The sequence below is a fragment of the Delphinus delphis genome, chromosome 2 (genome assembly GCF_949987515.2).
Source record: "Delphinus delphis chromosome 2, mDelDel1.2, whole genome shotgun sequence".
Lineage (NCBI taxonomy): Eukaryota > Metazoa > Chordata > Mammalia > Artiodactyla > Delphinidae > Delphinus > Delphinus delphis.
In genome coordinates, this window is record NC_082684.1 from 12732234 (window position 1) to 12756895 (window position 24662).

Sequence of the window (24662 nt, forward strand, 5' to 3'; positions counted from 1 at the left end):
CTTCTTTTCTTTTCTTTTTTTTTTTTTGTGGTATGCGGGCCTCTCACTGTTGTGGCCTCTCCCGCTGCGGAGCACAGACTCCGGACGCACAGGCTCAGCGGCCATGGCTCACGGGCCCAGCCGCTCCGCGGCATGTGGGATCTTCCCAGACCAGGGCATGAACCTGTGTCCCCTGCATCGGCAGGCGGACTCTCAACCACTGCGCCACCAGGGAAGCCCCAACAACTGCTTCTTGAGTGTTTACATGCTGCGGGGCACGAGTTACAAAATGATTTAACTTCTTTTGCCAATTAAATTCTATTTTAAAAGTCTCGGATTAAAGTTTGTGAATGCTTGATGTAGTTTTCGCTTGATAAGAAAAGTCTTGCCTCATTTTCCCCTTCTTTGTCATCTGATTAAATAGGTACACTGATGTATTGAGTTGTGCTCCTCCTTTCAGGAATAGCTTCTTAGCTTCTTATGGTACTGATATATATTCAGTATGAAAAAGACTGGTAGAGGGTAGAAGCTTTCTATTGCTCACTAGCCAAAATTGGGTGTAGCATCTTAGGGCTTGTAAGAGTATAATGGAGGAGAGGAGGACAATAAAGTATTCTTTTTATATGTTTTTTCCTATTGTAGTTTTAGCATCTTGTACAGTCTATTTCATTGACATTTATAGATCCAAAGTGTGCAGATTTAATTAAGGCTCACCTACCTTTCAGGAAGCTTTCCTAAGTTAGTTAAGTTGTACTTAAGTATTGTATTACTTGAGGGTAATTGGCATAAACTAATTGATTTCTTATAATATTCTATATAATTGAAGAATACCTTTATTTTGAATATAACAGCATTTTTCTTTAGGGAGACAGGAGTGTTCTCAACAGAAGATCTTCAGCTCTTTATTTGTCAAACATTTCTCTGATATGAAAAAAATGTTTAACTGAAAAACTGTTTGGATGATATTGGCCTTCTTTTCCAGGAGGGGGTGTTGAGATAAAAGGAACAGATGGTTTTATGTTTTGGTTTCAATGATTTGTCCTGGGGGACGTGTTATATATTCTTAAAGAAATGGAAAGTTTACATGAAAATGTAAAAATGATACCAATCTATAAATAGATTCAGACGATAGGCACTTCTCAAACACAGAAAAGAATTGGCTGTAAACAGTCTGACACTTTTTTGTGCTTTTTAGAATTCTAGCTGTCATCTTAAATTCATGGCCCTACTTCTGCAATGAAAGGTTATCTTTTTTTTCCTGCCGGCTTTAATATATTGTTCTTGCATGGAAGGCATTCAGGAATAAATTTTCCTAACAGTCTTAGAAAGATAACATTCCAGAGTTGCTTTCCTTAAATTGTTGCCAAAATGTTCTTTTAAAATAGGCTGTGCATGTGAAATGACTTTCCTTTTTCTCCTGTGACAGCAACTCCACACTGTTACTTTCCCTAACAACAGTTGCATATGCCTGATGAATAGACACACACACACACACTCTCTCTCTCTCTCATTCCCTCTCTCTCTCCCCCCTCCCTCCCTCCCTCTCTCCCCCCTCCCCCTCCCTCTCCCTCTCTCCCTCTCTCCCTCTCTCCCTCTCTCCCTCTCTCCCTCTCTCCCTCTCTCCCTCTCTCTCTCTCTCTCTCTCTTACTTTTGGGTGATTTGGGGGTTTGTGTATGCTTTGTTGTGTAGGGTAAGTTTGAAGAGATTGTGTCTTTTGAGTTCTTCTTAAAGCATTTTAAATAAACTTTTCCTTTAAGAATACTTTCAGATTATTAGAAAAGCTGGAAAGATAGTACAGCATTCCCATATACCTCACACCCTGTTTCCCTTTTAACATCTATGTTACTATGGTACATTGGCAACAACTAATGAACCTTTATAGATACATTAATAGTTTCTTTGAATTATCTTAATTTTTTAGCAGATGTCCTTTTCTTGTTCCGTGGTCCCATCCAGGATACATTATAGTTAGTTGCCATTGTCTCTTTAGGCTCCTTTAGACTGTGATGGTTTCTCAGACTTTCCTTGTTTTGGATGACTTTGACATAGTTAACTGAATTTTTAAATTATTTAATGAAGAAATGTCTTTTTTTAAATGTGTCTTTCTTTAAAGCTAAAGTTATTTCTTTCCAAAAGGGCAAGACTGGGGAGTTAAATCAACTTTTAAATGCAGTTAAGTCAATGCAGGAGAAGACAGTTATCTTTCAGCAGGAGAGAGATCAAGTCATGTTGGCCCTGAAACAGAAACAAATGGAAAATACTGCTGTACAGAATGAGGTATACTTTCACTTTAAAGAAATAGTGATTCAAACACTTAAGTCTAATAACTCTTAAATAAGAAAACTATAAAGATTATCAATTAAAATGAATTTCTCTTAGGTGATTTTTTTCTTAGTCTTACTCTGATGCGCTTTAGTAGGATTTTGATCTCCCAAAGTGCGTTCTGTTTCAGTTTTCAAGCAAAAACCATGATCTAATCATTACGTTTTATACCTGAAATTAAATTATACCTCAAGAAAAGAAAAAGATGGCATATCTTGGATATAAGAAAAATTTCCTACCCACAAAGTATGAAAAAAATGAGATTTACTGAAAAAGTGGCCTGTCACAAAAAGCCTAGTACTTTGTACAATTATTATAGCCACAGGGAATGAGATCTTACAAAGTAAACCTTCCAAATGAATATTTAAGATGATTTCAGGAGCCTTTTTTCTTAGCATAAATATATCTTGGAGTATGAGAAATTAATATACAATTAATACACTTCAATAATGGGGAAAGACTTGATAACAGAGTGGCTTGTAGGAGGGGAAAGGGGGAGCATTTTATGGAAGAAAAATAAAAGAAATATCCTCTACCTAGGTTCAACATTTACGTGACAAAGAATTACGCTTAAACCAGGAGCTAGAGAGATTGCGTAACCATCTTTTAGAATCAGAAGATTCTTACACCCGTGAAGTTTTGGCTGCAGAAGATAGAGAGGCTAAGCTAAGAAAGAAAGTAACAGTACTGGAGGAAAAGCTAGTTTCATCCTCTAATGCAATGGAAAATGCAAGGTAACTTTTTCTTTTTTCTTTTTCTTTTTTTTTTTTTTAGTATTAGCGTTAATTAAATACTTCCTGAGTGTCAGACTCAGAATTGTTCATATGCTACCTTATTTTATTCTCACAAAATTCATTATCTCCATTTTATAGACTAAGAAACTAAGGGTAAAGAGGTTTAATAACCTTCCCAAGGTCAGGCACACAAAGTGCACATGTAGGTTTCACACTTGGGTTTGTAACCCTTATCCAGATCTGGCATTCAAACTGAGGTTTCTCCAGATCTTAATTGTTATCCTAGATAATTGCTTCTCATCATTTTAGGAGGCTAGACTTAAATTCTTACTGATTTAATTAGCGTTGCCAGGTTCCCCAAGAACTAATTTAATTTATGTGATTTAATTTTTAATCAAGTGATATAAGGTTGAACAAAGTTTGGATATTATAAAGGAGAGAGTAAAGGAAGTAGCAAGGGAAAGGCCTAGGTCAATGTGAATTAACTCTTGGCTTGTTAGAACTTTTGAGTGACCAGGTCCCTGCTTATATATTTTTAAATTTTATTTCTCTCAATAAAATGTGTTGTTGTTTTTTTTCTTATTACAAAAACATATTTTCCACTTCAGGAAACTCACATAAACCAAAAGAACATAAAGCCACAGACTCTCTCATCCAGAGATAATCTTTTTTTGTGCCTTTGTATGCTTCTGTATATGTGTGTATATATTACATATTATTTTCTTAAAGCAAAATTGAGATCATACTATTTATACTGTTTTGTAACCTGCTTCTATCAGTTAATAGTATGAATATGAGCACACATTAAGCCATATGTTCCTGCAATATCATTTGTGGTGCATAGTGTACCATTATTTGGATTTGCCATAATTTCTTTAACCCACTCATTTATTATTGGACATTTAGAGTGTTTGAACTTTTCAGAATTACTAAGAGTGCTGTTTTGTTTTTTATATAAGTTTGTTTTATTTTTGGCTGCATTGGGTCTTCGTTGCTGAGAGCGGGCTTTCTCTAGTTGTGGCGAGCGGGGGCTACTCTTCGTTGTGGTGCACAGGCTTCTCACTGCGGTGGCTTCTCTTGTTGTAGAGCACGGGCTCTAGGCACGCGGGCTTCAGTAGTTGTGGCACGCGTGCTCAGTAGCTGTGGCTCGTGGGCTCTAGAGCGCAGGCTCAGTAGTTGTAGCGCACGGGCTTAGTTGCTCCGTGGCATGTGGGATCCTCCTGGACCAGGGCTCAAACCTGTGTCCCCTGCATTGTCAGGCAGATTCTTAAGCACTGCGCCACCGGGGAAGCCCAAGAGTGCTGTTCTGATAACCCAAAATAGGTATTTTTGTGTTGATGACAGATTATTTCCTTAGTGTAAATTTTGAGAAATGGAAATTCTGATTGAAAGGCTGTTTTTAAAACGTTTGAAATGTACTGCCAAATAATCTTCCCAAAAAATCATGTCCATTTATCTTCCCATTAGTTGTATGTGCATCTTTTTATCTTTTTACTTTTTACTGTATGGTGCTGAGGGAAATATAAGGATATAGTAGATATTATCTCTGCAAAGAGATTATAGGCCAGTAGAGATAGTATTTCTGAGGGTGAACTCCTTACTAACCCCTTTGTAGGATGTATTATTGTACCTTCAGACTCAGAAGAACTTGTTTAAAATGAGAATCAAAACAGTGAGTGAACATTTGTGTATGTGTTTCACATTGGCAGAAATAGCAAAACATCCTTAGTCTATAAGATTGATCATCTTTCCTTTCAATTTTCAGGCCCTTATTTTCTCTAATTGAAATAGTTTCTAATCTCTGCCTATTTTTGTTTACTATTCATAATAACTGCAGAATAACCTTCGGAAGGTAGGGCTGGGGTCTTGTTTCTCCTTTTTTCAAAACCAGGTTAGACTGTCATGATTTGGGCCCACTGTTTTTCTGTTAATCCCACCTATTCTTCAAATAGCACTTCATGATGAATTATTTGTTTAGCACCCCACTCCTCAAATCCAAAATCAATCCCTAGTGTGATGTTTTTCCTTTGAACCTGCATAATATTTTGAGTCTTTCATAGGGCACTTGTATTTTTCTTAGGGGTATTTGTAATTGTTGAGCTGTTTTACACTTCCTCCCACCCAACGAAGTGTAAGGCCACCAGTGGGTAGGAATGATGCCATTTATGTCACACTCTTCCCACAGTATACATTCTTACACATAGTTTCATAGATGTTCAGTAAATATTTGGTGTATAAGTAACTCAAATCTACAGAATCAGATAATGGTGTTTTGAGCCCTTAACAATAGTAACATCTTGTTGTATTTATTAACTTTTTGAATGACATCACAGTTCATTTCATCCTTACAATCACCCTTTGAGTGATTTGTTAACCAGCAAAATTGAATAAAGTCCAGGGACATAAGAGGGGAGAGTTAAGTCCTCTGGTTATCAGTTTACTGCCTTTTCCAAAAGAGGGTGCTATTGGGTAAAATTTCTTCAAAGTGAGCTGCTCTTAATGGGTTTTATTGGCCTGCTCTGAATAAAAACTTAACTGGATATTAAAAACCCAGGAAAGGCTATTGCAGTATTTTGTATGTAATAATTGTACATTAAGGAAGTACCTCGGTGACATAAGCCTGGATAGATGTTCTGTAATTCTCTTAGGGATCTCTGATTTGGGACAGGTGTAGGGGTTATTATATTTAATGTAAGCAAAAAGAAAGATGACAGTAAAAGATGGGATAACCTTTGGAAAGTTGTGAGTTCACTAGGATTGTGAGTGCCAAAAGCAAGGCGGGTATCAGAATCCATTGCTTGTTGGGTTGGAGCTGGACAAAATGACTTCCAAGATCCCTTACAACTTACAAGTTTATGATAAATTACGTCTTAGAGTTTTAGCCTCGAAACACAAAGTTGCAGGCTATTTTTAAATTTTTCTTAAGCTGACATACCTTGTTTAGCCCAGTTCTGTGTTTAAAATGACTGCCATTTGTTCAAAGTCACCTTCACAGGAAGGATGATTGAATTAACAAACGCAGGGAGGACGAAGGTCAGAGGAACTCTTCAAGTTTCTTTGAAATCTAACTTGAATTTAATGCAATAAAATGTAGGGAAGGTCAGATTCATAGAGACAGAAAGTAGAATGGTGGTTACTGGGTGGAGAGGGGGTTATTGTTTAATGGGTGTGGAGTTTCGGCTTGGGAAGATGAAAAAGTTCTAGAGATGAGTGGTCGTAATGGTTGTACAGCCATGCAGGTGTACTTACTACCACTGAACTGTACACATAAAAATGGTTAAAATGGTAAATGTTATGTGTATTTTACCACAATAAAAAAAACATAGGGAAGAGGTTTCATCTTGTTAAAGTATCTAAATACTTTGAATATAACTTGCATTTAGTGCAGTAAAATGTAGGGAAGGTATTTCATCTTGTCAAAGTGTCTAAATAGATAGAAACAGTTTGACTTTTATTCTTTTTGTTTAAAGCCATCAGGCCAATTTACAGGTAGAGTCATTGCAGGAACAGTTGAATGTGGCATCGAAGCAAAGGGATGAAACTGCACTACAGCTTTCCATGTCTCAGGAACAAGTAAAGCAGTATGCTCTGTCACTCTCCAACCTGCAGATGGTCCTGGAGCATTTCCAGCACGGTCAGTTGTATGACCAGTCTTTCATTGAAGAAGAGTTATTGTACGGTTGACCCTTGAACAATGCATGGGTTAGGATGGATGCCTACCCCCCATGCAGTTGAAAACCCATAACTTGAGTTCCCCCGAACTTAACTCCTAATAGCCCACTGTTGACCAGGAGCCTTGCTAATAACATAGTCAATTGACACATTTTTTTGTATGTTATATGTACTATATACTGTATTCTTACAATAAAGGAAGCTAGAGAAAAGAAAATGTTATTAAGAAAATCATAAAGAAGAGAAAATACATTCACTGTACTGTATTTATTGATACTATAAGTTTATGTCATCTGTTTACAAAATGAATTGTCTATTAGTACCTACATCAGTATTCTCTTATATGATAGAAAACCCTGTAGATATTATACATATTACTAACACTAGACATCAAAAATGAAATGTGTGAAAAAGAAATTCATATTTAGGTATAAGATTCGTGATTGATAATGAAGAAGTAGCAATATTATTGCTTTATGATAGCCTAACCTTTACACTAATGAATGGTTATAAAATTTTTATGGTATACAGTAATATAGTCATATTCGTAATATAGTACTGGAAACGTTACATTTTTTTAAAAAACCGCTTACTTGTGATGATAGGCTGATATGCAGTTTCTCCAATTACAAGAGAGAGAGGCATACCTTATGGTAATGTGATTCTTTGGAAGCAAAGTTATAAAACAGTAAGAAAACTAACATATTGTTAAATTTATATTATCACTCACCTTCTGCCTATGTTAGGATAGACTAGTATCTATATGTATTTCAAGCATTCGTCACATAACCTTTTTCTTAATGTTTTTGATATTTCTAGTCTATGTGGTTCATCTGCTTTTTCAAATTGTCTCAAATCTCCAAAAAATGTTTCCAGTATATTTACTGAAAAAAATCTACATATGGTGGACCCATGCAGTTCAAACCTGTGTTGTTCACAGATCAGCTGTAGTTTTGGGAATTTTGGCTTGAGTGCTGTTTTAGATTAGGCATAGGGAAATCTTTGAAAGGTTACCCACTTGTAGGGGGAGAAGATAAGTAGCCATCAACAAATTAGACTTTTCTTACAGTTAAGAGTAGAGAACATAAACTGTATATACTAATTATTAAAAAAATTATTTTAGTGTCATATTATGATACTTTAGTTAAGGCGAGAGGTGAGGGAAGTATGAGGGTAACATAGTAAGGATCACATGATAAAGGGGAATACAAAGGAAGAGAGAGGCACACATAGGAAAAAAAAGATAGGTGTTGAGATGTTGGTTGGAGGTTGAATCCACTAAAGAGAGTTAATCATCAGTAATTACTCTTTTGAAGTATTGATTAATTTGTTCTTAGCTGTTCATCTATACTTGAAGGTAACTGCATTTTTCTAGTTCAGGTGGAAAGTACTCTTCTAGGCACATAGTAATAGTGACCAGAGCACACGTACCCCGATAACCAAATATGCTTTTTCACATCTACCTCCCATCATCAGATTTACCCCCTTTAGATCATTCACCCATCCATTTGTCAACTCGTACATTCTGTAATTACTGGCAATGCATGAACTGCTAGTGAGGGGCAGGCGGTTAGAGGATGTGAGGCTAATGAAGCTAAAGAAGTTACAGTTAAAAAAAAAAAAAAAAGAAGAAGTTACAGTTTTGTGCCTGAGCAAAACTTTACATTTGTACATACGTACATGTCAGGGTTACTCCTATGGTTGAAATTTTGAATTTTACACGTAAGAATTCTCTAGGTCTGCTCTGTATAATACTAGAGTAGACATGTGTACAAAATAGTATGGTACTGAGGCCATAGAGAAAGCTTTGCTAAAGAGGAAATATTTGAGTAGAGTTCTGAAGGGAGGGAAAGTTTGCAAGATGGACAAGGTGGAGAAGGATTTAAGCAGAGGAAAGTGATCTCATTACTTTAATTCCAGTTAACGTCATCACTAAGGCATATATAATTTTCTTGTTAAGACATTTGAACTATTTTTGTTGAATTATTAAAATTTCAAGTGGTTTAAAATTCTAATTGTATCACACAATTACAAAATACTAATATAACTTTTTTTTCCTCTTTAGAAGAAAAAGCTATGTATTCTGCTGAACTAGAAAAACACAACCAACTTGTTGCTGAATGGAAGAAAAAGGCAGAAAATCTGGAAGGAAAACTTGTATCATTACAGGTTGGTTGAAATAATTTACTCTTGTAAATTTTATTATGCACAAAACAGTTACTTGTAGAATTTTTGTCTTGGAAATAATCTCCTAAACAGTTAATTTTTTTTTTTCTAAACAGTTAATTTAGTAAATATTGTCACTGAGGCATAACAGTGAATAAGATATTCAGGATTTCCCTCATGTTACTTATAGTTTAGAATAGACACAGCAAATACGAGATTTAAATTTTTAGCACAGGTGGGCATTTTAGAGATCACTAAAAAAAATTAGTGTAAAATTTTAACTGTATAATTTTCTGTTTTCAACAAAATATATTGGGTATTTTATTTCACATGGATTAAAATAATGTGTATTATCCCATTAGATCTTTTTCTTTTGCACCCTTAATTCTTTTTTTTTTTGCTGTATCTTTTTTTTTTTAACATCTTTATCAGAGTATAATTGCTTTACAGTGTTGTTAGTTTATGCTGTATAACAAAGTGAATCAGCTATATGCATATGTATATCCCCATATCCCCTCCCTCTTGTGTCTCCCTCCCACCCTCCTTATCCCACCCCTCTAGGTGGTCACAAAACACCTAGCTGATCTCCCTGTGCTATGCGGCTGCTTCCCACTAGCTATCTGTTTTACATTTGGTAGTGTGTATATGTCAGTGCTACTCTCTCACTTGGTCCCAGCTTACCCTTCCCCCTCCCCGTGTCCTCAAGCCCATTCTCTACATCTCTGTCTTTATTCCTGTCCTGCCCCTAGGTTCATCAAAACCATTTCTTTTTTTTAGATTCCATATATATGTGTTAGCGTATGGTATTTTTCTCTTTCTGACTTAATTCACTCTGTATGACAGACTCTAGGTCCATCCACCTCACTACAAATAACTCAGTTTTGTTTCTTTTTATGGCTGAGTAATATTCCATTGTATATATGTGCCACATCTTCCTTATCCATTCATCTGTCGATGGACATTTAGGTTGCTTCCATGTCCTGGCTATTGTGAATAGTGCTGCAGTGAACATTGTGGTATGTGACTCTTTTTGAATTACGGTATTTTCAGGGTATATGCCCAGTAGTGGGATTGCTGGGTCATATGGTAGTTCTATGTTTAGTTTTTTAAAGAACCTCCATACTGTTCTCCATATTGGCTGTATCAATTTATATTCCCACCAACAGTGCAAGAGGGTTCCCTTTTCTCCACACCCTCTCCAGCATTTATTGTTTGTAGATTTTTTTGATGATGGCCATTCTGACCAGTGTGAGGTGATAGCTCATTGTAGTTTTGATTTGCATTTCTCTGATGATTAGTGATGTTGAGCATCCTTTCATGTTTGTTGGCAATCTGTATATCTTCTTTGGAGAAATGTCGATTTAGGTCTTCTGCCCATTTTTTGATTGGATTGTTTTGTTTGTTTGATATTGAGCTGCATGAGCTGCTTGTGTATTTTGGAGCTTAATCCTTTGTCAGTTGCTTCATTTGCAAATATTTTCTCGGATTCTCAGGGTTGTCTTTTTGTCTTGTTTATGGTTTCCTTTGCTGTGCAAAAGCTTTGAAGTTTCATTAGGTCCCATTAGTTTATTTTTGTTTTTATTTCCATTTCTCTAGGAGGTGGGTCAAAAAGGATCTTGCTGTGATTTATGTCACAGAGTGTTCTTCCTGTGTTTTCCTCTAAGAGTTTTATAGTGTCTGGCCTTACACTTAGGTCCTTAATCTATTTTGAGTTTATTTTTGTGTATGGTGTTAGAAAGTGTTCTAATGTCATTCTTTTACATGTAGCTGTCCAGTTTTCCCAGCACCACTTACTGAAGAGGCTGTCTTTTCTCAATTGTATACTCTTGCCTCCTTTATCAAAGATAAGGTGACCATATTGCACCTTAATTCTTTAAAATATTTTTCTCTTTATTATTGTGCTGTATTTCATGCCTATAAATATTATATATAAGAAATAAATAAAATGAACCCCGTGAAGAGACACCACAGTGACTTGCTGTTTGATGTAGGATAAACTTTTCTGAGTCATAAGTAGACTCTGGTGATAGCTGGTAGAAAGTAATAAAATTTATGTATCTGTCGTTAGAGGTGAATATGCTGTTTAGGCATATTAATATTCTAAACAACTGAAGACATACTTCCATAATATTTTAAAATTTTTACTAAATGTTGAGTGACTGGAAAACAATATTTAGATAATACGTATAAAATATAAGAATAGCAATACAGCAAATACCCACGTACTCACCACCCGGTAAAAGATTGTCACCCTTTGAAGTTCCGTAAGCACCCCTCCACATCTCCTCTCCTTCTTACCACCTTTTATGTGTTTTACCCCCTTGTTTTTCTTTATGGTTTTATCACATAGATTTGCATCTTTTTACAGTACATTGTTTGGTTTTGCATATTTTTAAACTGTATGAATGGAATTCTGAACTGTATGTAAATGGACTTCTTCTGAGGCTTGCTTTTTTTGCTTAGCATTATGTTCATGAGTTTCAGCCGTAACTGTGTAGTTACTGTGTTAGAAGTTTCATTATTTTCACTGCTGTATTCCTTGTGTGAATATGTAATTTATTTACCCATTTTCCTGGTAAAGGACATTTCCCTTATCTGCCATACAAACAATGTGGTTATGAATTTCCTTGTTTATATCTCCTGGTGCACATGTATAAGAGTTTCAGGTGTGTATCTCGATTGGAATTGCTGAATCATGGGATATATATGGGCAATTTCAATTTTATTAGATTTGGGGGCAAATTGTTTTCTAAAGCACTTGTGCTAATTTTCTCCTACCAGTGGTACTAAGAGTTCTTGTTCTACATCCTTGGCAATACTAGCATTATCAGAATTTTTTAAAGTGTTTGCCAATGTGGTAGGTGGGAAGGGCTATCTTATGGTTTTAATTTGCATTTCTAGTAATGAGGTCAAGCATCTTTTAATATGTTTTTTCACCATTTATGCTTACTTTCTCATTAGCTCATTAACACATTAAAAAGACATTTTATTTGACGCGCTTGTTTTCAGTGGGCCAAAATATCTAGCCGGTCATACTGTTAGAAGTCCAGATCTTCTTTTTAAACTAGCTCTATTTAAAAATTTTTTTAATGTAATATATATTTAGAAAAACAACAGAATAAATCAGAAGAAACTAAGAGGGAATTAGTAAAGGTAAAAGTTGAAATTAGTGAAATAAAAAGCAAAAATGTGGTAGAAAGAATAATTAAATCTAAACGTTAATTTTCAAAAATGTCTTAGTGTAGTTTTTTTAAGCTTTACTTATTTCTTAAATATAAATGCTATGAGGTTAACAAAGTCATTTGAAAGTTTATTTCAATTTCCTTTACACTAAATTTAATCTTGTTGATTTTGTTTAAAATTTTTTGTTTCAGTCTCTCTTTGTATCAGTTAAGGTTCAACCTGAGAAGCAGAACCAGTAGGATGTGTATGTGTGTACACATATGTACACATACACACATACATATACATACACATATACATTGATGTATATACCATATATGGATACCTGTGAGGTTTGTTACAAGGAATTGGCAACATTGTGGGGCCTGGCTAAGCAAGTTAGGTAGGTTTGGCAGTCAAAATGGGAGGATCACATCATAGGCAGGCTGGAACTCATAGGCGTGGGCCAAAGCTGTTGTCCACAGGTGGTTAGGAAAAAAAATCACAAGCAGGATGGACTCTGTGGGCATGGGCTGAAGTTGCTGTCCACAGATGGAATTTCTTCTTTATGGAGAAACCTCAGTCCTGATTTCAAGGCATTTCAGCTGGTTCAATTAGGTCCGCCCTGATTATCCAGGATAATGTGCCTTCCTTAAATTCAGCTGATTTGAGCTTTGATTACATTTGCAAAATACCTTCACAGCAATACCTACCTTAAGTTTGACTGGATAACTGGGGACTAGCCTATCCAAGATGATACATCAAAAAAGCTGTCACACTCTGATTCAAGATGATGAAACTTGACCTGACATTTACGTGGGTGAATCCTCTAGAATAGCCAAGAAAATTGTGTGAAAGAATAATGATGAGGAGGGACTTGCCTACTAAATGTCAAAATAGAGCCATAAATCAATACCATATTGACTAGATTAGTGGAACAGAAGGAGAATCCAGAAATGGAGCCCAGGTTATATTTGAGAATTAAATTTAAAACTAAACCCTAAACTACTTTCAGTTCAGTGGGGAAAAGGGTAGGAGGTTATCTAATAAACAGTAGATACAACCGGCTGTCTATATGGAAGAAAATGAAATTGGACCCCTATCTTACACTATATACAAAAGTAAATTCCAACTGTATTAAAGCAAGGATTCTCAGCTGGGAGTGGTGCTGGAAATCTGGGGGGTCTTTTTGGCTGTTACAGTGACTGTGGGTGGGTCTTCTGGCGTTTAGTGGCCAGAGGCCAGGAATGTTGAAAGAACTCCTACTGAGAAATACTATTTTATAGATATGAATGTTAAAAAAGAAAAATACATTCCAAGAAAATCTAGAAAACCAAGTGTGCAGTTCAGGGCAGGGAGGAGCCTAACCTAGACTAAAACTCAAGAATCAAAGTAGGACATGTGTGACTGTATTTGTAGCGCTGATGACAAAGGGTTCATATCTACTATATAAGGTGCTCTTACAAACTGATGAGAGAAAGACAGCTCAATGGAAAAATGGGCAAGATATGCAAAGATTTTTGCACAAGAGCAGATCCAGCTGTCCTATTAACATGAAAAATTACTCAAATTCACTAGTATGTATTATAGTTAGAGAAATAAAAATTAAAGTAATAAAGTAATAATGAAACATCACTTTATACCCATCAGACTTGCCAAAATTAAAAAAGAACATTTGTTGGGACTTCCCTGGTGGTGCAGTGGTTAAGAATCCGCCTGCCAGTGCAGGGGACATGGGTTCGAGTCCTGGTCTGGGAAGATCCCACATGCCATGGAGCAACTAAGCCCGTGTGCCACAACTACTGAACCTGTGCTCTAGAGCCCACAAGCCACAAACTACAGAGCCCGCATGCCACAACTACTTAAGTCTGTGTGCCTAGAGCCCGAGCTCCACAGCAAGAGAAGCCACCGCAATGAGAAGCCCACGCACCTCAACGAAGAGTAGCCCCCACTTGCCTCAACTAGAGAAAGCCCATGCGCAGCAACGAAGACCCAACACAGCAAAAAAAAAAAAATTTGTTGCTATATTTCTTGACTTTTTGTATTTTTTTTGTAGTTTTTATTCTTATTATTGTCATTTTTTAAACTTTTGTCACCATGTTGTCTTTAAATAGCATTCTCTTTTTTATTTAGTTTCTCTGAAAGAGACATTATTGTGTTGTGAAGTGTGGGTTCTATCTTTGATACTTATTAGTATCAAATGAACTTGCCCAAGGTCACAGAAATACAGCTTCTTTAGCTGAAAGGGGTTGACTGACGTTAAGATGTCTTCCAGCCCTATAGTTTGTGAAATAGTTTTTGCATGCTGCTTTTTAATGAACTTTTCTTCCTCAGGAGCGTTTGGATGAAGCAAATGTTGCGTTGGATTCAGCATCAAGACTTACAGAACAGTTAGATTTAAAGGAAGAACAAATTGAAGAACTTAAAAAACAAAGTAGGTTCTTTTCCTTTTCCTTTTTCCCCTACAACGCTAGTATTGAATCAGATGTAGTTTCCCCCCATGCATTGGTACAGTCGAGTGAGACCAACTGCCATTAGTTTGTGACTTCCATTTCCATCTCCCATGACCAGTTTGCTTTGATTTCAATCTGGTCCTAGTGAAACCAAAGTCATAAGCTGGCCCTGGCTGTCCAGTTAGTTTTCCGGAATATTGAGGCAGTCCAGTTGTGCTGTCTGTCACCCTGTTGACCATCAAAGGGATTGATTCGACTGACTCGACTTGTCATGGTATAACTTTTCCCTGTTCAGTCCGTGGTCATCTTGCCTAAAGCTGTCTGATATGCTAGAGAAGGCAGTGTTCTCAAGTAAAAGAGTAACTTTTTGTGGAATGAATGTCTGGCTATAACTAGCTGTTTATGATTATAGATGGTGCTTTACATGCAGGCATGCATTTTTTGATGCTTGTAAATTATCTCATAGGCCCTGTCAATTCCCGAGGGTGAGTCCTGTGTTTAGGATTATCAGTTGGGCCTCAGATAATCAGGTGGTTCATAGTGCTCTGTTAACTCTTAACTGCTGACAAAGATGGCATGCTCTCATTTAATCTCTGATGTAACAGTCCCCAGGAAGTTGAAGCTATTCTAGGGCTACATTTAGTAGATAATGATTAAAGGTTATTGGAAAGGTGATGGGAACCTAGAAATGTGTCAACTTTAGGTGTCTGGGTTAGGCACAATAGTACCAAGGCACGTAATGAAGTAATTAAGAAGTACCCCCTAACATGAAATAGAGTTAGAAGTAGGAAAAAGTAGGAGATGATACAGCACAAATACCGTCAGACAATAACACAGGGACTTGGACATTACAGAGGCAAGTAGACAAATCACTGAAGTGTGGATACCAAAGGACAAGCTGAGGAAGTTGGCCTAAAACCAGCAGGAGACAGGAGATGAGAGATTGTTAGGAATAAAAAATAATAATAAGATCATGTGAGGTATTGTCCTCAAGAAAACTTGATTCTGCGGCAAATTAGTGCCCAACTAAAAGTCCTCTGCTTTGTAAGATTCGGCCAGCCTTAGAACTCTAAATGTAATAGAGGGGCTGGAAATGGACAATAAGGAAACAATTATATATTGAGTATCATGGGCATTTTATATAACATATACTGTATTATTTAGTCTTCTCATATTTTATTTACTCTTTACAGGAAACTCTAAAGTAGGTAGTATTAGTTCCATTTTATAAGTTAAAGAAACTGAGATTTAAACTGATCTTTTATCCTTGACCAAAGTTCATAATCTTTCCATGTTACTGTATTTCTTCTTGTCAGGAAAACAGTTGTTTATAATCTGACTTGTATTTTGTTCTGTATATCTCCTTTGAAGATAGGACAGTATCCACTGTGCTGTGCCCTAAATATTGAAATGGTTGCCCTTACCCGCAGGCAGTGTTTGTTGGGAAAACAGTCTAGTTAGGTTGAAAGCCAATGTAACTACAACATTATCTAGAAGACATACGGGCAACCTGGAGGAGACGTACTGAGCACCCAAGGTTTTAGCCAGGGAATTGATATCCTAGGGAAGGGCTAGACTAATGAAGGTAAAAAGGCAGTATTCTGAAGCAACTCCTTGGTCTGTGACAAGGTTGCTATATATGTCATGTTACTGTAATATTTAAGTTCACATGCCTTTTTAGACAACTACCTGTGTCATTCCCAGTAGATGATGGTAAGATAAAAAATTCTATGACTTACTGTAGTTGCTAAATGTTATCAGAGTCCCTGCACTACTTAGTAAGTTGTTTAGGCACCCATTTAAATCCTCAGTAGTAGAATATTTTTAGATTTTGATTGTAAATGGCAAGGCTTAGGTGGCCTAGGCCCCTATTCATGTAAAAAGTTACCAGTAATAATTCATTGTAAATACATAGGAACTTTGGACTCATTTTGTAAAGTTAATATTAGCCACAGAAAAAGCTCTAATTATGCTTATACAACTGGTATTTGAAAGGGCAGGCGAGAGGCCAGTGTTGCACAGACAGGAAGTGGGGGTAAAAGGACAGACAGTTCTGTTATGTCTTTAAGTCATTCTTGCCATTTAAGCTCTTCTTAACAGTCTGTTTTCTTTTATTACCTAAGTGCTTAATATTGCTTTTAGATCTCTAAACACAAATGTGATTTTATTTTATCAAAGCTGCACTCTTGATTTGATAATATAAATAAAACTTTGATTGGCTTGGTTGTTTCAAAAGAATCACTGTATATTTTCTTTCATAGATCATTAAGTACTTTAAATGTTGATTGATGTTGTAATACTGTACTTTATTTTTAATGCAAAACTTGGCCAGACAGCAAAAATATTTGCCAGGAGAAACAATTTTGAAAAAGACAGATTGGCTTTTGTTGCTAGAAAGTACATAGAGACTTGAATCGTAGAGGCAAAGTATTGTTTTATTTCTAAGCATCTGTAGACTGTCGATGATTAGTTGATATGCAGTTTCAACATTTAAACAATATTAGGAAACTCATTTTAAAAAGTGGTATTTTATTTGAAATGCTTGATTATGTAATTGCCACCAGAGATGAGATGATTCAGTCTGGTCAAACATAGGAAAAGGGAGTTATTGCTTATAACACCAGTATTAAAATAGTAAATTGTCGATGATTTCAATCATTCTTAGAGTCCATAACTGTCAGTGCCGTGTATGTGCAATTGTGGTTTTGAGTTCCAAGTATTTACAGACTTTGTATGAAGAGTATGAAGATGCCTTAATCAGGCATTAAATACTTAATGAGAACCAACTACTTGGCTTCATGTTAGATGCTGTGTGAGAGACTAGATAGGATCCCTTTTTTTTCAAGGAGCTTAGTTAACGAAGTAACACATGACATAGATACACCATAGGTTCATAGTTTAAGACAGTGGTGCTCAACTCTGGTCAGACAGTGCATATTTAGTTCTCCAAGAATCCCATGAAGGGTTAGGGACATTCCATGGAGGAAAGAAACTTGAGCAGACAGAGCTCTAAACTAGTAATAGGATTTTACTCCCCAAATGTAAGTAGTTCTTTGTCTTCTCCCCCTCATCCCCCCTGACCCACACACCAAGGGAAAGTAACAATGAAAAGAAACCCTAAGATCCTATAGGTGCTACGAGCTTCCCTGGTGGCGCGGTGGATAAGAATCTGCCTGCCAATACAGGGGACATGGGTTCGAGCCCTGGTCCAGGAAGATCCCGCATGCTGCGGAGCAACTAAGCCCGTGTGCCACAACTGCTGAGCCCGCATGCCACAACTACTGAAGCCCACACGCCTAGAGCCCATGCTCTGCAACAAGAGAAGCCGCTACAGTGAGAAGCCTGCGCACTGCCAACTAGAGAAAGCCGGCGAGCAGCCACAAAGACCCAACAAAGGCAAAAATTAAAAAAAAAAAAAAAAAAGATCCTATTGGTGCTATATTTTAATAGATAATGTTGGCTGGTAGAAGAATTACTCCTTCCCTTCCTTTTAGAAGTTATTCTTTCAACATTTTACCTGAAAGTCTTCTTTTTCAGCGTAGTTCCAAAGACTTATTTCACATGCCATCCTATATTTTATTAATTTTGTTCAAACTTAAGACATTCATTAGTCCTCTATGAAGCAGATAGGACAGTGCCTTTCATTAACTATTCTGAGTCGATCAGAGTGCAGAATTTCTATGGAATTGTCGTTCATGGGAAAATATACTACCTGTGGAAACCTGAACCATGAAAAGACATGTTATCTTCCTATATTCATGGCCAAATTTAACATTTTCTTTCTTTCGCTTATTATTCTCTACCATCATCCTTGAGATAAATTCCTGCTTAAGTGAAAACGATTGGATAAAATTGAAATAGCAAGCACAAAAGAGTTACTGTTTTGATAATGACTTTTCAAAAGGGTGGTAAATTTTATGGTACACCAAGAAAAATAGATTTTCATAAGCAACACAAGTTTAGATTCTAGCACTGGGGAAGTCTTTTGGTCTGTGTGCCAGTTTATAGCCATATCTGAAGGGGCCCCATCACTGATTTTTTCTTATTTTAAGAAGGTTTGGTGACTGCTTTTAAAAAAAAGTCTTCTATGAGTTCAGAATGGAAAATTTCTTTACAGTGTTTTTTTAAAGAAAATCTAGAAGAATGTATAAAATAAGCCCCAGTAAACCAACTGTAATATGAAGCATAAAAATGTATTTTAAAACTACACATATAAAAGAAGTTTAAAATGTTTTTCATGGAACCGCCTTTATGGTGTTGGATGGTAGAGTTTTTATTTTAAATAAAGACATTCCGTTTTCCAGGACACGATTTATACAAGAAAACATATAATGTCCTGTTGAACATAGGCCAGATACATTCCCAGACGCTTTGTTACCCAAACCTTTTGAGGGATTTCTTTATAGATGTTTTTGGCAGAAGTGGTGATTTTAGAGGAAACATATAAGAAATACCAGATGCAGTTTTCTGAATTGCCATAAATAGTTAAAAAATTATTTGTGATGATATAAACATCTGGGTATACTAGAAAATGTCAACATTTTAGTTAAGAAAAAAGCTATGTCAATTAGGTAAATAATTAGGCCCTTTTCAACTTAATGGTTGTACTTTTAAATGTATATTTTATTAATTCTTCTAGATATAAAGGGAAAAGCAAATTATGTAGATATGAGAATTTTTTGACTTTGTTTTGTGTATTTTTCCTCTTATGAATAATATGAGTAGTTCATAATATAAATCATTTATTCTTTTCTGACCTGTGTTCTATTCTCAGATAGTCTCCCTTCCCAGAGAAAAGTCAGGCATTCTTTCATTTATCGCAGATTCATTGTTTTGTGCTGTGTACCAAGCACTATAATAAGTACTAAAGATACAAAGATACGGGACGAGAGTTCTACCTTCAGGAGGTTTATAGTCAAGCAGAAATAGGGGAAGACTACATGTAGTCACATACATGCAGCAAGCTATTTCAAAAGGAAGAAGCAATCCATTCTACTTCTTGATGGTGGTGTAGAAGGGTAGAAAAGGGTAGTGAAGGGTATACTTGCCCTCACTTGAATGGTGAATACGTACAGTGAAGCAGGCAAAGAGTTCGGGAAGAACATTCTAGACAGAGGGAGGAATTCGTATGAAACTGTCTGTCATAATTTGGAAACTGGCTGAAGATCTGGTGGACTAATAACGTGTGTGTGTGTGTGTGTGCTGTATTGGCGTGGAGTGCCGAGAAGGCAGAGGTGGGAGTGAGCTGCTGTGTGAAGAAATGAAACTATAAGTATGGATCACAAACAGAAATTGTAAACTGGGGCCCAAATTATAAAGGAGCAATTAGGACTAAGTAGAGACTGGTGAATTGGAGAGCTTCTTATAGGGGGCAACAAATTCTCAGCTTCACTGAACTGTTGTTGTGTAGGAATGTGGGTCCAGGGTTGCCAGATCTTCAGGTCTTTCAAGAGTCACCAAAAATGTAGACTTATGTGAAATGTTCCAGTTTTTTAATGTGACGTGTAATTTAAGTTTTTCAAAAAACCCTGTGTGGTCTGAACAAAACATTTCTTTGTATCAGATTTAGTCCGTGCTAATTTGCAACAGTGAGCTTTCAGAAATGGGTTGAGGTTTAGTCTGTAGCCTAGAAAGTCTTTGTCATTAATAAATATCAGTATAAGTATATAGTGATGATGATATTCAGTAAGTGGCAAAATTATTATAATGACTTTACTGCTCACTGACCCAATTGTGGCCCTTTCTTTTGAGATATGGCAGGTCTGTGTGAACCTTTAAAAATTAAATATATAACTTGACTCATAAGCAACTGACAAAGGATTAATCTCCAAAATTTACAAGCAGCTCATGCAGTTCAATATCAAAAAAACAAACAACCCAATCCAAAAATGGGCAGAAGACCTAAATAGACATTTCTCCAGAGAAGATGTACAGATTGCCAACAAACACATGAAAGGATGCTCAACATCACTAATCATTAGAGAAATGCAAATCAAAACTACAATGAGGTATCACCTCACAACAGTCAGAATGGCCATCATCAAAAAATCTACAAACAATAAATGCTGGAGAGGGTGTGGAGAAAAGGGAACCCTCTTGCACTGTTGGTGGGAATGTAAATTCATACGGCCACTATGGAGAACAGTATGGAGGTTCCTTAAAAAACTAAACATAGAACTACCATACGACCCAGCAGTCCCACTACTGGGCATATACCCTGAGAAAACCATAATTCAAAAAGAGTCATGTACCAAAATGTTCATTGCAGCTCTATTTACAATAGCCAGGACATGGAAGCAACCTAAGTTGAATGGATAAAGAAGATGTGGCACATACATACAATGGAATATCACTCAGCCATAAAAAGAAACGAAATTGAGTTATTTGTAGTGAGGTGGATGGACCTAGAGTCAAGTCAGTCAGAAAGAGTAAAACAAATACTGTATGCTAGCACATATATATGGAATCTAAAAAAAAAAAAGGGTCATGAAGAACCTAGGGATAAGACAGGAATAAAGACACAGACCTACTAAAGAATGGACTTGAGGATACGGGGAGGGGGAAGGGTAAGCTGGGACAAAGTGAGAGAGTGGCATGGACATATATACACTACCAAATGTAAAATAGATAGCTAGTGGGAAGCAGCTGCATAGCACAAGATCAGTTTGGTGCTTTATGACCACCTAGAGGGGTGGGATAAGGGAGGGTGGGAGGGAGGGGGAGATACAGGAGGGAAAAGATATGGGGACATGTGTATATGTAAAACTGATTCACTTTGTTATAAACTAGAAACTAACACACCATTGTAAAGCAATTATACTCCAATAAAGATGTTAAAAAATTAAAAATAAAAAAAGAAACTTGATTCATAATATTCAGTCTTTAAGAAAATTTGTTTTGATATGGAAAAATGCAGTACAAATTATCTGAATTCTAATGTATTAAAGGATTCAGGGAGGACGGTGGAGAGGGAAAATAAATTTGATCTGGTTACATTAAAAATATTTACATAAAATCTCTTTCAAATGCACATAGTAACTCTAATTTAACTGTACAAATAATCCAGTAGACTTCAACATTGATATTTCAGTTTAATCACAGATTCTAATCTATTGAAATTCAAGTTAATGAGGTTATACTGTATTAATAAAATTCTTTTCTGTGAGTTCATTGCTAGGAAGTGGAGTTTCAAAAATTACTTTTTACTCTGCAATTAATAATTATAATTATGGAACAAGAAAGCATTCACCATATACTCTAGACCTTAAAATTCCGTTGAAATGGTTGAAAGGAATTGAGTTAAAAGACAAAGCAGTTGCTAATATGTCTTTTTTTTTTAATTTATTTTTGTTTATTTATTTTGGCTGCGTTGGGTCTTCGTTGCTGCACGTGGGCTTTCTCTAGTTGCGGCGAGGTGGGGCTACTCTTTATTGCAGTGCGCAGGCTTCTCATTGCAGTGGCTTCTCTTGTTGCAAGCACAGGCTCTAGGTATGTGGGCTTCAGTAGTTATGGTGCATGGGCTCAGTAGTTGCGGCTTGTGGGGCTCTAGAGCGCAGACTCAGTAGTTATCATGCACGGGCTTAGTTGCTCCGCGGCATGTGGGACCTTCCCAGACCAGGGCTCGAACCCATGTCCCCTGCATTGGCAGGCAGATTCTTAACCACTGTGCCACCAGGGAAGCCCACTAATATGTCTTAACTTCCAATATAAATAAATACAAGGTGCCTTTAAAAAATATCATTTGGATACTCTGGTTTCTCTCAAGAGCAAATAAATCTTTTGCCTTTTACTAAAGATTTCCGTGGAGAGAAACAAATCTGAGTGTTCAGTAAATTTTTTGAGGCCTTGCTTTGGCAGGGCTAGAAAAAAAAAATCGTTTGGTGTTATAATGAAAGTGATCTTGTATAAGTTGAAATTCTGTAATAAAAAGACTGTCAAATTTCTAGCCTTTGCTTTAATTATATTTAATTGACTGAAGAGGCTAAATTTCCTTATATTAGATTTAATATATCAGATTTAAATTTATTTTTTAGGTAGCCAGTCCAAGTAAGACACAAGACCCAGTTTATTTACTGACATATCTATAATAAAATCATATTTCTAACATTCTTTTTTCCTTGCGTTGACTTCTTTGCCATAGTTTGTAAAGATGACAAATAAGGTAAATGGAGGAAAAGTTATCAGTGTTAATGCTAACCAAAGTGGTACATATTATCGATAATGGTTAGGGCTAGGTTGAAAGTTGATATTTTAAAAAATCAGATGAATGAATACTAATGCTTTATATAGAACTTTACTGGTTAAAAATGTCACATTTAATCACTCAGTAGATTTCTCTCAAAATCCTTTGAGATAAGCATGCTCATTTTACAAAATAGGCATCAGAGTCCAGCCCTGGTGACAGGACCATGATTCACATCCAGGTCTTGTGACAAGACCATAATTCACACGCAGGTCTCCGGACACTCAAGTCCTGCTCCAGCCATCTTTCTTTTCTCAGTCAGGTGACTGTTAAATAAACTTGAATCTTGTCCAAGGGAGCTTAGTCATAAAATAGCCAATGACTTTGTAAGGAGTGTGACCTCACTGTACAATGCTCTGTGAAGACAGTATTAATAGTGCGGTGTTACTAATTGCAAATAAAATGTAAAATTATGATGTACTAATTTGTTGTAGTCACTTACATTTTATGTTAAATTTTGATATTAAATCAAGTGATGAAGGTCATGGTACCATCTCTAGGTATTACAGAGACGAGGCTCTGATATGGTTTTAGGATGTCAGATATTCAGAGTAACTCTTCCCCTAAACTAGACCAACCTCAGTTGCTTTATTGCTCAACTTTAAAGTGTACCCCCACTGCCGTTTCTTTCCCGCCTAACTTCCAGACAATTATTTTGGCATGTTTTTAGGTTATTTCACAGGGATATTGTATTTGGCTAAAACCCCATTTCTGAATAACTATGTTTTGCCTGCCCATATAAATATAATTCTGATTTCAAATTGTGGTTTGAATTAGTGTGCAGTTTTTATGGAGAAATATTGAGAATCTTTTGTGGGAGGAGAATAGGTGTGCCTGAGGAAAAAGAGAAATCTGTAGGGACCTTTGAAGTCAGTATTTGCCTTTCTTTTCTTTTCTAAATCTTTCCTAGTTAACCCATCCTTCCAGTCCCTTCCCCCAAATTCTGAGGTTGTTTTCTAGACTCAAATATCAGAACCCATTTAAACTACTGCTCATATTTGAAATAGCCCTCTACATGTCTGCAAGGATATGCACATTGTCAGTTCTCTTTCTCATTAGCTCAGGACTAACTTGTATTCTGATAATGAGTTTAAGAAATTTTACCCTATTATTTTGGCCTTAAGGATGTTTTGATCAGACCTTTCAGAACACAGAGATTTTAATAAAAGTTATACCCATATTAAAGAATTTTCATCAAGAAAATATTTTCTACTTGAACTTTATTAAGATGGATTTCCTGATCAATTTTTCATGGAGCAAAGTTAAATTTTTCCAATTAATTTTACTAAAATCATTTTTATCAGAATCAGCTCTGTGAATTTTACTCTGAAGATATCTATCATTCAGTTTTATCTTCCTTTTCTTTTTTTAATAAGAGACAGTACAGTGTAATGGTTATATCCTGGTTATACTCCAAAGCAGTGCTATCCTATAAAAATGCAATGGAAGCCACATTTATAATTAAAAATAAATTTAGTAGTCATGTTTAAAAAGTAAAAAGATACAGGGAGATTAATTTTAATAATATATTTTATATAACTCAGCGTATCTAGAATATATTATCATTTTGACATGTAATCAATATAAAAATCATTAATTTTAGAAGAAAGTAGTTAGGAGAAGGGAAGTCTCAGAGAAACGGAAGGTTGGGGATAGATTAAGTTTGACCTCTTCTTCTGCTACCTTTGTATAGCCTTGAAGAGAAGTGGAGGAGGATGAAAGAGAAGACTGTGACCATCTTTACTCTAGCTCTTACTTTAGTTCATGAGTGGGGTGGTTAATTCAGAACATCAACAAGAGATTAACTTACTTGCTGTTCTTCCTCTGAATAATTAAGAGTTCTACTTAATTTAGAAGGTAGTACTAGAAAAGGCCCACGTGGCACCATGGTTCGTAGTATATATGTGCCCATTAAGAATCTAAAAATGTCT

General features: G+C 36.2%; 1 protein-coding gene and 1 non-coding gene across 2 annotated transcripts in view; both read left to right on the plus strand.

The window, feature by feature from the left end:
• The window catches only part of TRIP11 (thyroid hormone receptor interactor 11), a 63918-nt gene that overhangs the window by 31655 nt on the left and 7601 nt on the right, over positions 1-24662 (plus strand). The window contains 5 exon segments of the mRNA XM_060004025.2: positions 2117-2257; positions 2843-3036; positions 6507-6670; positions 8774-8877; positions 14371-14470. Of these exon segments, the coding sequence (XP_059860008.2) occupies positions 2117-2257; positions 2843-3036; positions 6507-6670; positions 8774-8877; positions 14371-14470 (703 nt within the window).
• Positions 22235-22350, plus strand: LOC132421417 (U5 spliceosomal RNA). Its single transcript, XR_009518670.1, has one exon. It is a non-coding gene; the product is annotated as a U5 spliceosomal RNA (small nuclear RNA).